We start from the raw sequence: 12,649 nt of genomic DNA on the forward strand, positions 1-12,649 counted from the left end.
GGAGCCAGTTCCTATCACCCCACAGACACTCCCGCCCTTTAAAGAAAACTAAAAGGAAGGGAGGAAGTAAGTAAAAAAAAAGAAATTCAGGCAGAGACTTAAACACAGAACCCATCTCTGCTGCCTGTGAGCATTCCACAAATCACAAGTAGCACTTACTTTGCTCTTCTTGCTGCTGGACATTTTATTCCTGAGGTAGCTGAAGGTGCGGCTGACTTTTGTTACACCTTTACCAGCAGAGACACTGCTGCTCTCTTCAGATATGCTAAAATAAAAAAAAAAAAAAAAAAAAGATAAAAGTTGTTTTGGTTTTTTTTCTCCTTCCCAAAGCATCTATTAAATGGAGAGATTATTTTTAGAGAACAAATGCATTTATTAGCCAATGCAGTCTAGGTGCTTCATGGTGTTTTACCAGAGAAGGAAAAGTAAAGACAAAATGCCAATCCACTAATTTTGAGATAAATGTCAAGGAATCCTCATATCTGTTTTGAAGCAGGCCATGCCATAGCACCCTCTGCTGCTCCCCTGTCAAATAACCAGGAATCATTAATGCTGTAAAGAACCAATTCCTTCCAGAGAAAGGCAAGGCATCTAATGAACTCTAAAAAGGCAGTGAATGCCTTTAACAGAAACCACACTGTCTGCAAAGCCTCCCCTGAGAAATGAGAATACCAATATTAAGTAATAACCACAATGGTTATGTATATTAATTTAGGAATTTTTAGGATCACAGATGATTTTTGCCAGCCTTTGCATGCACAAGCTTATGACTTCAGCTCTGATAGAAGAATAAGGAAACTATTATTGCATTAAAGGACATAGTCTGTCAATATTAAGTACAACACAAACCAAAAGCAGAACACAAATATTAATTAAATCAAGGAGGAGAAGACAGCAGAGAGCAGAGGTGAAGAGCCTCCTAGTCACAAAATAAAGCCAAAGCTGTGAGTGGCACAGAAACCAGATACCCAGTGCCACAAACATCCTTCCTCCAGGAAAGCACCTTGAAAGCCACCACCAAGATTATCTCCTCTGTGCAACTGGCAAGGATGAAAAGTAACACACAAAAACAAGATCATTCTGGCCTTTGTTACAGAGTGACAGAGAGAAATAGCCACAGGCAAAAAGAACTACTTTTAGTGTAACATAAACCTCAGGGTAAACCAATACTCTGCAATAATGCATAATCAACAAACAAATTTTTAATGCATAATGTGATGTTATGAATACACAGAACCTTGTTCAGAGATGAGACTTAGACTTTCATATTCTGTGATCTAAAACATTCTTCAGCCTCTAGAGACACAGGACTGATTTTCACAACCTCTGCTTTCAGCTGAAGTGCCTTGGTGCCAGGAAGGCTCTGGGGTGCCCAGGGCAGAGCCCAGTGCAGGAGTGGCCTCAGCAGAGGCAGGGTGTCCCCAGGATACTGCAATACTGGACTGCAGAAACTGCAGTACTGTACTATATATACTGCAATACTGTACTGTAAATACTGCAATACTGTACTTATATACTGCAATACTGCACTGTATATACTGCAATATTGTACTGTACATACTGCAATACTGTAGTGTATATACTGCAATACTGTACTGTATATAATGTAATACTGCACTGTATATACTGCAATATTGTACTCTATATACTGCAATACTGTACTGTATATAATGCAATACTGCACTGTATACACTGCAACACTGTAAATACTGCAATACTGCACTGTATATACTGCAATACTGTACTGTATATACTGCAACACTGTAAATACTGCAATACTGTAGTGTATATACTGCAATACTGCACTGTACATACTGCAATACTGTAGTGTAAATACTGCAATACTGCACTGTACATACTGCAATACTGCACTGTATATACTGCAATATTGTACTTTATATACTGTAATACTGTAATGTATATACTGCAATGCTGCACTGTATATACTGCAATACTGTAAATACTGCAATACTGCACTGTATATACTGCAATACTGCACTGCTTATTCTGCAATACTGTACTGTATATACTGCAATACTGCACTGTATATACTGTGTACATACTGCAATACTGCACTTTATATACTGCAATACTGCATTGTATATACTGTGCATATTCTGCAATACTGTACCTCTGCACAGAGGAGCCCATGGAGCCGCCCAACGACTGCGTACCTGCAAAAGATGGGAGGGGAGGGGGGTACAGGTTAGACTGCAACCTTAGCTCACTGATTCCAAAAAACATGGTTTGCATATTGGGATGGTTCAAGAGGAAAGGGAAATGTTTTCCAGAAATGAGTGTTTAGAACAGAATTCACGCGCTCAGGATAAAGCTTGTTCCCTGTATCTTTAGCTGCTCTCAAATTAGATGCTGAGGTGAAAGCCTGTTTAGTATTTTTATCACTCTTCAGCTATTAAGTAAAGACCATGCAACTGTTAAACTTGCTGGTAAATCAGGGTGGCTGAAACAGAACTGCCAATTCAATGACAATAGGTATAAATGAGAATCATTCTGACACAATGCTTTTATTTATACTCCACTAGAAAGGATCCATTGTACAGCACATCCGGGTTTCATGTATGAAACTATTCTCCTTGATAAAACTGCAGTTCGTTTTCCCATCAAAATCCTGAGGCACTTCATAAAGAGTAAGGGAAACAAGAGAAGCCTTATTCTGTTTTCCACGAAACGTTACCAGCCTGGGGCTTCGTCACGAAACACTGCTTGAGGAAAGGCTCAATTTCAACATGAAGCTGAAGCCCTGCCAGAGGCACCAACTCTCTCTGCCCAAGAAACCTGCTTGCACAACGCATTTGGAGCAGATCTGGGAGCTGACAACATCTACCAGAACCATTGAAGAACACTGAAAAATCAGGATGAAATGATCCAGGACACAGGGCTCTCTCTGAAATAACTGGGCTTGCCAGGACTCAAAAAAACCTTCATTCAAGCACTGTTTGCAGCCCTAGCTGAAGCTCAAGAAGCAGCATGACTGTCACCTTACAAGGCTCCTGCATATATACTGCAAGAAAAACATTATTTTGGCTCAAATTCCCTTAATGCTAAGCGTGAATGCAAAAGAGCTACTTGCCATTAGAGGCCAAGATGGTCCTTTATCCAAAAAGCAGTAAAAGCATTAGGAAAAACTGTACATGCCATACTAGGCTTTAAATACAGATTTTCTAACCACTGATTCAAGTGCCAACAGAGTCTGAAACAAAAATATAATTTCTTCATATTGAGAAACTAAAATACAGGCATACCCTGTTACCTAAGCCCTGCTTGGAGAGCTGTGTTAATATTTCCCTTGCAAAATCTTTCACCTCATTAATGATTTATCCCAAATACACCAAAGTTAGTAAAACTGTAATATGTATGAAATGAAGTCTACTATTCCACTTCCAATAGTGATATTATATTTTTATAATATAAAAATATAATATAAAATATAAGTGCCTACTAGGATCACATAAGTAATTTACAGACTCCCAAATCCTTGGTTAAAGCTCCAGTAACTCTGGTTCCCATTTCACTTCTAGCTTGCTTTTAAACTGGGTTAGACGTCCTTACTCTTTCCTTTTTTTTTTAGAAGATTCATCAGTTTGACTGTATTTAAGTATTCCCCAAATCTTTTTGTTTCTTTGCAGTTAATATCAGAAATGTGAACAAACACTGAATGAAGAGCTGCAATAATTTGATATTTGTGACTGCTTTTCACTACCTTGAGAAAATACACTGCATGAGAACTACAGTTATGTATCATTCATCTTTTACTTCAATAGTTGTTTCATCTTAAAAATGGGATATTCTCAGTGCAGGGAGGCAAAATGGATCCAGTAAAGAATTAAGGTCTGTTTATGATTTCATATTTTAGATTATAATATAACATCCCATGATCAACACTGCTGCAAGCTGTAAACCCCAGAGAGATAAGCATAGAAAAAGACACATCTTCTCACCTTCTGGTTTGTTTCTGAAGAAGAACAGAGGAAGGAAAGCTTATTTTCATAACCTTTTTGTTCCCTGTCATGACCAGGAACAAAACTGAAATCTGATTTCAGAACTCACAAAAAAAATTAAGTTTTTGTTTCAAAAGCTGTAACTCCTATCGATGTCCAATGAACCTGGGCTAGCAGCCAAAATTTGCTGTATTTATCTGAATACCTTTTAAGCACCACCCACAAAAATTAATTCACATTGCAGTTGGATTTGAAATAATTCATCAAGATCCATTCTGCAGAAAGCAGTGACTGGACTATGATGTTGAAACCAGCTTGCAATGCCTTAATGCTGTCAATAATTAAACTTTTGTGGCTCAAGAAATCCAAAGGCTTCATAATAATTGTCCAGCCATCTGAAATCGATGCCTTAAATATATCACCAGACAAACTTCAACTAATTCTCCACTTTCTTAAGGAAAAGCAGGAATGGAAAGGTTGAGGAGTGGTATGAGAAATGAACCCTAAAGATGTGAAAAAACAAGCTGGTCTGAGATTACTCCATGAAAAATGCCCATTGCCAAGGCAGTCTCAGAAAGAGCTGTGGCTAAATCAACCTTGTTAAAGTCACCACAGTATCCTCAAATATGTAAAGAAAACAATATCATTGTTTGAGACAATATCTGACATTATCTTAAATGATCATTGTTAACAGGGGCACTGTTGAGGGAGAGAAGAAAAATACTGGCTACTACAAATATCCTCTAAAACTGTCATACCCTAACATGAATATCAAGTATTGGATGCTTAAAAGAAAAAAAAATAAAATAACCCAAATGCTTAAAAAAACAAAACTCACCAAACAAACAAACTCCACCAGAAAGTTTACCTAAGGATATTTTTTACTGTGAGGCATCATATGAATGCAGAGCTGTGTCTTTGCAGTTCACTTTGTGGGGACCATGAATTGTCAGTTTTGTTAAAAGCAGAAGAAAAGGACAGAAAAACAAGGAAGGAGCTTAAATATGGAAGTGGTAATATCACACCTGAGCACAGGACTTTGCTGAAGGAAAGGACAAACCCACATTGAAGACAGGAATGGAAAGGAGGAGAATTCAAGTATGTACAACGTGGATGGTGTGGAGATTGTTTTAAATTCAGGAAGCAATCAAAATCTACTGGACTGGAAAGCAATCTCCCCCATCCCAGTAAGGACACAAGGAATGTGTCTGGTTTATTTCAACAGTCTAATAAAACATGCTTAAGAAATAGGAAGCATTTTGAATAATCTTTGGTAAGCCTATTTTAAAAAACAAGACAAGTCTACTTTAATTCAATCTTCTGCCTTCGTTGGGCAGCTTTTAGCAATGGAGTTTGCAGGAGGAAAAAAAAGCTGAGAGAAAACCCTCACCTGTTTCCCACTGAACTATTTTGATAACAATATCAGGACCTAGATATGAACACCTTGAGGATTTAAGGTCTTTGACTGCAATTTGTGCTTTCTGCATAGTCGGGGAACTGTACAGTTGCTGTGAAGATTTTCAGAATTTAATAATCAGGGCTCCTGTCCACTTCTCTCTCACTGAGCAATGCACTCACTGTCACCTATGGAGGGCAAGAATGTACCTCTTCTGCTAACTCCATGCCCTGCAACAAGCTCAAGGCAAATATTTTGGTTTTAGTAAAATGGTAAAGATCATTTTGGTGCTCAGAGTGACAGGTGATGATATCTGCCACATGGATACAGACTAAAACTAACCAGATAAGATGTGACGGTGGTGATGTAGAAGATTCTTTGGCTAATAACCCTTTAAATTCTGCCATTAGTTAGTATTCAGATCCAGGACTAAGATAATGCTGTTAGACATCATGCAATGGAAAGGGGAGTTCAATGTTTGCAAGATGAAATTCCAGTGTCTGAAGCAGAAAACCAGATTTCTCTATGTTTCCACCCATTATGGCTGCATTGCACAGAAAAGGATTACTTACTATCCAACTCCTCCTCCTCATCACTGGAAGAAGAGCCAATAGAAAAGAGAGTTTTAGACTTAGGAATGAGTGGAGAGATGCTGAAGGAGAAGGAGATTCGTCTCGATGGTCGAGTCCGGCCCTGGGCTGAGAAGTGGGTTAACAGCAGACATTAGAGCATGCTTGAAAATGCATTGAATAATAAAAAGGAGAGGAAAGCAGCCAAAGCAAACTAAAAGCAAAGCAAAGGAAAAGTCTGCAAAGCAGCTGGCTCCAGAAAGGCACAAGAAACAAAGAACTGAGAATTCCAGAGGGTGCAGGTTTCAGAGGGCACAGGTCTCACTGCATGCACAGCTCAAGGCTCCAGTCTTTCCCTATTTTTGCTGACTTTTTTTTACAGGACCTCTTAGTGAAGAATTATAGGCAGTTATCTTTCCAAACAGAATACCAACAACAAAATGGATCTCTGGACAAAGGGCATCAGCTTCAGTGAAAGAACTGCCATGGAGTCAAACTAGAACAACTCAAGATATCTGTTTGAAGGTGCTTTCTGCAGTTAAATGATACAACAAAGCTACCAAATATTAGCAAGGACAATTTATCTGAAGTGTTGACTTTATCTACCTGGGGAGGTTCTTGCCACTTCTATGTCTAAAAACTAAAAATCAACAATGTTGACAATGTCATGCCCTTCAAAATTTCCAGCATTAAAAAGAAGACACTTAAACTTCCTTTCTCTTCTTCCACAATAAAACAGAAAAAACAAGCATCTCTTCTGCCTTATTTTAAAATTTAGGAGCCTTTTTTTTAAAGAAACTGCCTAAACATGAGAAAAGCCCCACTACATCCTCTTCTGCCCTTGCCTGGATAATGCCTACCAAACATAGTGCCCAACTCAGCAATTAGTCTGCTAATATGGGATATCAAATATCCCATAATTTATTTTTAAGAGCAACCCTTGCATAGCAGCAGCTTCCCAACAACTCTTTGTAAGTGCATGGCCTCTGAAAAGAGAATTAAGAGCCAGATAGCCATTCTTCATTAAAACTGGATTCCCAAAGGCCCTACTTCCCAAACCTTCTCTTCATACAAGCACAGGTGGGAACCTCTGAGCTGCGAGCTGGTAGCTGGACACCCACTGCTGGTACATCTGAGTGTCCTCAGGAAAGGTGCCTGGCACAGGGCTGAGGAACCCCTGCCCCTGGGACAGGTCTGACCCAAGGGTTCTACTAAAGCACCTACATTAAACATCTTCAGCAGAGGTATTCAGGAACTTTTGAGTCATGCCATGGACACATCAATTCACTTGCAGAACAGGGAAAACAGGCTAAAGACTTTATCAGTACTACTCTTCCAAGAGAAAGACAAAGCAATTATTTCTCTCTTTGAATAAAACATGGCCTTTCAGCCAGTACAAGGAGGGTTTTTTGCATGGCTGGTATCATACATCAAAAGTGAATTCAGAATACAAAAAACACTGTCCAAGGAATAACCAATGCTAGGAAAGCAAATGCTCCATAACACTTCCTCCAGCCATTAGTCACAAATGCCAATTGTCTACAGGCAATTTGACTAAAATGGGCACAGTAAAGGCATTTAAATGGAAGAATCCTTAGGAAGATCCATGCATTAGTTTTGTTTAGACTGCCTTTTGAAGGAGTTGTTCTAGTATTCCAGACCTGAAGAACACAATTAGGCAATATGACTTTTTCTTCTGTAGTCTACTGTCTATTTAGACTAAAAGTCAAGATGAACAATAATACTTTACTGTAAATTGAACCACCTTTGCCAGCACAGTTCAACTTCCATTTCAGTGGTTTTATTTATAGCAATTCCTGGCTTTATAACAGTGCTCCACACTGGAAATTTGCTATTCCAACGCTAAAAGCATTCTTCCGAGCACTCCAGCCAACAGCTCTTGTGACCTCCCTCTATAAAATGCTGAAGGATTAACATTGTGAATGGCCACATCAGCTCTTGGAACATCTGACACATCAGATGCAGTGTGGGCTAGGAACTTGGTCTTGGAAATTGCTCCTGCCTCAGCACAAGTGACAATAAACAGTAAAATAATAGAAAACCCTCCATATGTTTATTAATCTGGATTTAGTTTTTGAAGTTCTCGACCACAGCATCTTGCTTTCTTCCCATTCAGACACATTTGGAGGGATCACAGGGTCTTTTTTTTTTTTTTTTTAAACACCTACCACAAAATTATGCAAGTGGAATAAAGAACTGAGTTTGTCCTAGAATTCACTTCCATACAATTCTTGCAAAACTCTCGAGTGTCCTGCTGGAAAAACATGAACATCAAACCCAGGTGACACAAGGGAGCTTATACACCAAGACCTCCTTGTAAGAGGCACCAAACTGTCCTATGGTCACAATTCAAACATCACTGTTCCTCTTTCAAAGCTATAAAATAAAAGCAGAATAATAGAATGGTTTGGGTTGGAAGGGACCTTAAAACTCATCCAGTTACAGCCCTCTGCCATGGGCAGGAACACCTTCCTCTAGAGCAGGTATCAAGCCTTATCCAACCTGGCCTTGAACACTTCCAGGAATGGGGCAATCACAACTTTTCTGGATGATTTACTGAAGTTTCTGTAGTCAGGAAGGTGTCAGGACTGGGAAAAAAAAATCCATGAGCTAAATTTTCCACGTTATTCCTTTTGGATGCTCTGATTTTCAAAAACCACCTTCCTATAAAAATGTCACAAATTAATGACTGAGCAAATAAAGCTCAGAGGAACGTTAGTCATGTTTTCATTGAGTGTCCCAAACCCACAGACATCTGCCTCAAAGCACCAGACTAACCCTGCTGCTTTGCCCACAGCCCCTCTGGAGAGGTTACTACATCTCCTCTTTTGCTTCTCTCTCCAGGGACCAGGGTGGCCAGGCTGGCTCTAGAAGGAGATGGGATAATCAAGGCTCCATGGCATTTTTAACACAAGGTCACAGGACATTTCCCTCATTTCTGGGGAGCCAGCCAAGTTTTTGGGTGTTTGGTCAGAGGCTGGGTGCAATGCCAAGAAATTGGTTGCCTCAGAAAACAACAATGAAGACCTTCAGCCCAAGAAAGGAAGAGGCAGTGCCATCACACAGAGCAGCATCTGGTCTCTCCACAGGACAGAGCTGCCCTGGTTTGGTTACTGCTGCTGGGGGACACATCTGTCAGGCCACATCCTTATTAATCATGGAATTATCATGGTGAAGAATGAAAAACCATCTCCTACAAAGCACAATCCCTTTGAGCTTCCTCCAGCGAGCCTCCTCCATGAATAAAACACTTTTCTTAGAGCATCCTGTTGTCCTTTGCAAGGGAGAATCACGTTAATAAAGAGGAAAGATCAGACACCATCACTAATTGACACGAGCTAAAATGACAATAGGATTTCTGGTTGGCAATTAATAAAATGAAAACATGTGTAATACATCCAAAGCACATCCAGCTGCAGCCTTCTGAATGACTTTTTCAGCTGAAAGAATCAATTCAGCTAAGTTGCAAAATTAAGTGCTTGTTATTGCTTCAATTAAGCTAAAATGGAAAATTTTATAGAATCATCTTTTATTATTTTCTCCAGGAATGAGATTCAATAAATTACACCCAACTGCTCCAAAATATTTAACTCAGAATGAATAGCAACAAACTCCTCCAAGGAGATCTAGACATGGATTCTCAAATTTCCATGTATCAGCTTTAAAAAAAATCTAGATGCAGGGAAGAAAGATCTCAAGTAGAATTTACCTGACATCAAAGGTAGAAACTCTGAAAGGTGAAAGGATGCAAAATGAGATCCTTTTTTTTTAGTTAACAAACTCAATAAATCATAGTTTCCATTGCAATAGTCTAATTTAGAAAGAAAAAAATAACCCACACAAAGGAAACCTAACAGAAAGATAATAGCAGGAATACACTGGGAAGAACAAAACTAAACTGAATGAATTCTGCCTATCCACCCACAATTCCATGCAGCAGTGAAACATGTACTTCATGTAATAAAGCAAGCAGGAGCGGGCAGGAGCACATTTTGTCTTGGGAAGAAAGCAAGATATACCAAATTATAGAGATGACAGAGTGGATAAGGGAAAACTGGAATACTCACTGTCGAGCACTGGTTTGCTAATTGACATTAGAGACATGGATTTGGTCAGTGGAGATGAAGCAGCAGAAGTGCAGAAGTTAAATCCTTGTGGCTGTGATGTCTGATGCACCTGCAGAACAGGACAGAACCACGCTGAGTATGTCAGGACTGACAGAACCATCCCAGCTTCAGAGCCCAGCTCAGGGCTCATGTTTACTGCAACTCTCACTTTGAAACAGTGAAACAGTACTCAGGTGAAATGCAACATTTTGTTTTGCCTCTTAAGTGTCAGACAACTAATTATGCAACACAGAGACTATGTGTGCTTGATTTTCTTGCAAGGCATTAAAAATCAGATACTGTTAAAACTCTCTGATAGCCATGGAAATTGCTGTTGTGACTCCAGTTCCTCAGCAAAACTAGGCTGTGGCTCAATATGACAAAAAAAAACCCCTGATGCTTAGCAGTTTGTTCCCCAAAAATGCCATTCCTCTAAGCAAGAGAAGACACAAGTGTTGTGTTGCTGCAATGAAGTAGAAAATTTAAAATAGCTGGAGGTTCCTCCATGTTAAAGATGAAAGATTTTTAACATTATGTATATGTACATGTAAGGTGAAAGCCTTTGCAAGACTGTCACTTGGGAAAATGACTTCCAAAATGTTGATGCAGCATTTCCCAACAGTAGCTGGACAGCTTTACCTGGTGGTTGTAGTCTCTGATTTCTCCTTGCTCGAGCTCCTCAGTGAGCAGCACCAGGGACTGATTGCTGGCAAGGGGACTCCTCCTGAGGTCTTTGGAGCTCAGGGAAGAAGCCTCCAGGTTTGTAGAGGGCTTCTTGTTCTCACCAGAGTCTCCAGTAAGGCCTTCTAGGCTGTAACTAAAGAGAAAGCACAGAGGTCAGGTGCTGCCAAACTCTCAGGGACCAGCGTCTTTCAGCACAGAGCACCTGCAAACATAAAACACAGAGCAGGCACTGAAGTGTGCAGACACAGGCAGGTGTTACTCCTCAGCACGTTCTTTATTCTTCAGAGCAAACAGCAACATCTTTGTGCTGCTAATGAGACATAAAGGTTTGTTCATTGCTTGAACAACCACTGAAACTCCTGGTCATTTGCCTTTCCTACTGGATTCTTTACTCTTTTTGAGTGGTGCACAGGAAAATCCAGAAACACCGCTTCTAAAGATTTTTGGCATTTCCACGTATTCTCTTTGATAGGTTTTTATTAGGCTCTCCCTTGGAATAAAGCCACCCAAATCAAACTACCAGGTGCTGCCTGTCCTGGACCAACACCACTCCCAGCAGCCACATCAGCTGCTGTAACTCTCATCTCTGCAGCCACATCCTCTGAATCTATTTTAAATCCTGACACTGCACAGTTTTGGCACTGATAATGTCATTTACTCTGCCAAAGGTGGCTTCTCTTTTACCCATGCTGTGGTTTTGTTTTTAAGTTCAATAAATGTTGTTTCCATCACCCAATCAATTTTATTTTATCATCTATTGAGGGAGCTAGGTCTTGCTCAGCAGAGCTGGGCAATAACTCAAAGCTAAATAAATTACTAAACTTTTGCTTGAAGAACTGTTAGAAATAAAACATCTGGCCAAACTCTGTAGAGACAGATGCTGATAGACAAGTGACACTCTCTTCCCACCTATACAAAACACATCCTGTCTCACATGGGACTATTTAATCTGATAAATCTTGCTCTAATATTCTGCTTCCGACTCTTTTGCTCCTCGTGCCCAAACAAACCCACTGCAATGCCAGTGTGGGTTCACTGGGTGAAGCTTTGCAGATTTTCCTCCCATGACAGCAGCACAGATCCATGGCCAATGTTGGATTTGACACTCACTAAGTGCCAGCCCTACCCTGGATTTATAACCCAGCCTGAGGCTAATCATGATGTCTGTGGTGAACAAGCTGCCATGAAACACATGAAAAAGAAAACATACTACAGGCTGTACAGATGATTTAAACAACCAAAGGAGCTTTAAATTCAGGTAGACTTGCATAGCAGTGATTAATGTTCTGCAGTCCCTTAGAAGCATTACAAGGCTCATAAATATGCACCTTGAAAGCAAAAACTGCAATAAACCATGAATAAGAAGATTCAGTAATTTAAAAAAACCATTTTTCGTGGTAATTAATGAGAAAAAAGACTGGTTGAAGCATTTATAATTTAATCTGCCTTAGGAAGATTGTGACTCATCAATGTGTATCAACAGCAGGCATTTAAAAGTTTATTCTAAAACACCTGTAGGTAGAAATCAGTGCAATTTCTACTAATTATTTAGGATGGAAGAATATCTATTTTTTACATTCCAAGGTGGCAATAATGATGCTACACAGTAGAGAAAAAAAAATCATGTACTTGTGACAAAACTAGCTAAAACCTGTAAATGTTAGCCCATAAAAGTTATCAGTGATACTGGTTTGTAATTTGCTGATTGGCATATATACACCAAACATAATTAACTGTCCATGAAGGGCAGATTTCCTTCTCAATATGTACTCTTCAGAAGAAGAGTTTTAATAGCTCTACCCACCTAGCAAAAACTGCTAGAGAAAAGCTATAAAGCCATAAAATCTGGGGGACTGGCTTCCAAACAATATTGGGTAAAGAAGTGACCTGCAAACACCAATTTCAGCACTGGGA

General features: G+C 39.6%; 1 protein-coding gene across 1 annotated transcript in view; it reads right to left on the bottom strand.

Moving 5' to 3' along the window:
• The window catches only part of AKAP13 (A-kinase anchoring protein 13), a 73,484-nt gene that overhangs the window by 32,912 nt on the left and 27,923 nt on the right, over window positions 1-12,649 (bottom strand). The window contains exons 5-8 of the mRNA XM_058811803.1: window positions 10,691-10,868; window positions 10,013-10,121; window positions 2,132-2,174; window positions 160-265 (exon numbers count right to left, since the gene is read on the bottom strand). Coding sequence (XP_058667786.1) covers window positions 160-265; window positions 2,132-2,174; window positions 10,013-10,121; window positions 10,691-10,868 — 436 coding nt within the window. The remainder of the gene's footprint in view (window positions 1-159; window positions 266-2,131; window positions 2,175-10,012; window positions 10,122-10,690; window positions 10,869-12,649) is intronic.

The sequence above is a fragment of the Ammospiza caudacuta genome, chromosome 10 (genome assembly GCF_027887145.1).
Source record: "Ammospiza caudacuta isolate bAmmCau1 chromosome 10, bAmmCau1.pri, whole genome shotgun sequence".
Taxonomy (NCBI): domain Eukaryota; kingdom Metazoa; phylum Chordata; class Aves; order Passeriformes; family Passerellidae; genus Ammospiza; species Ammospiza caudacuta.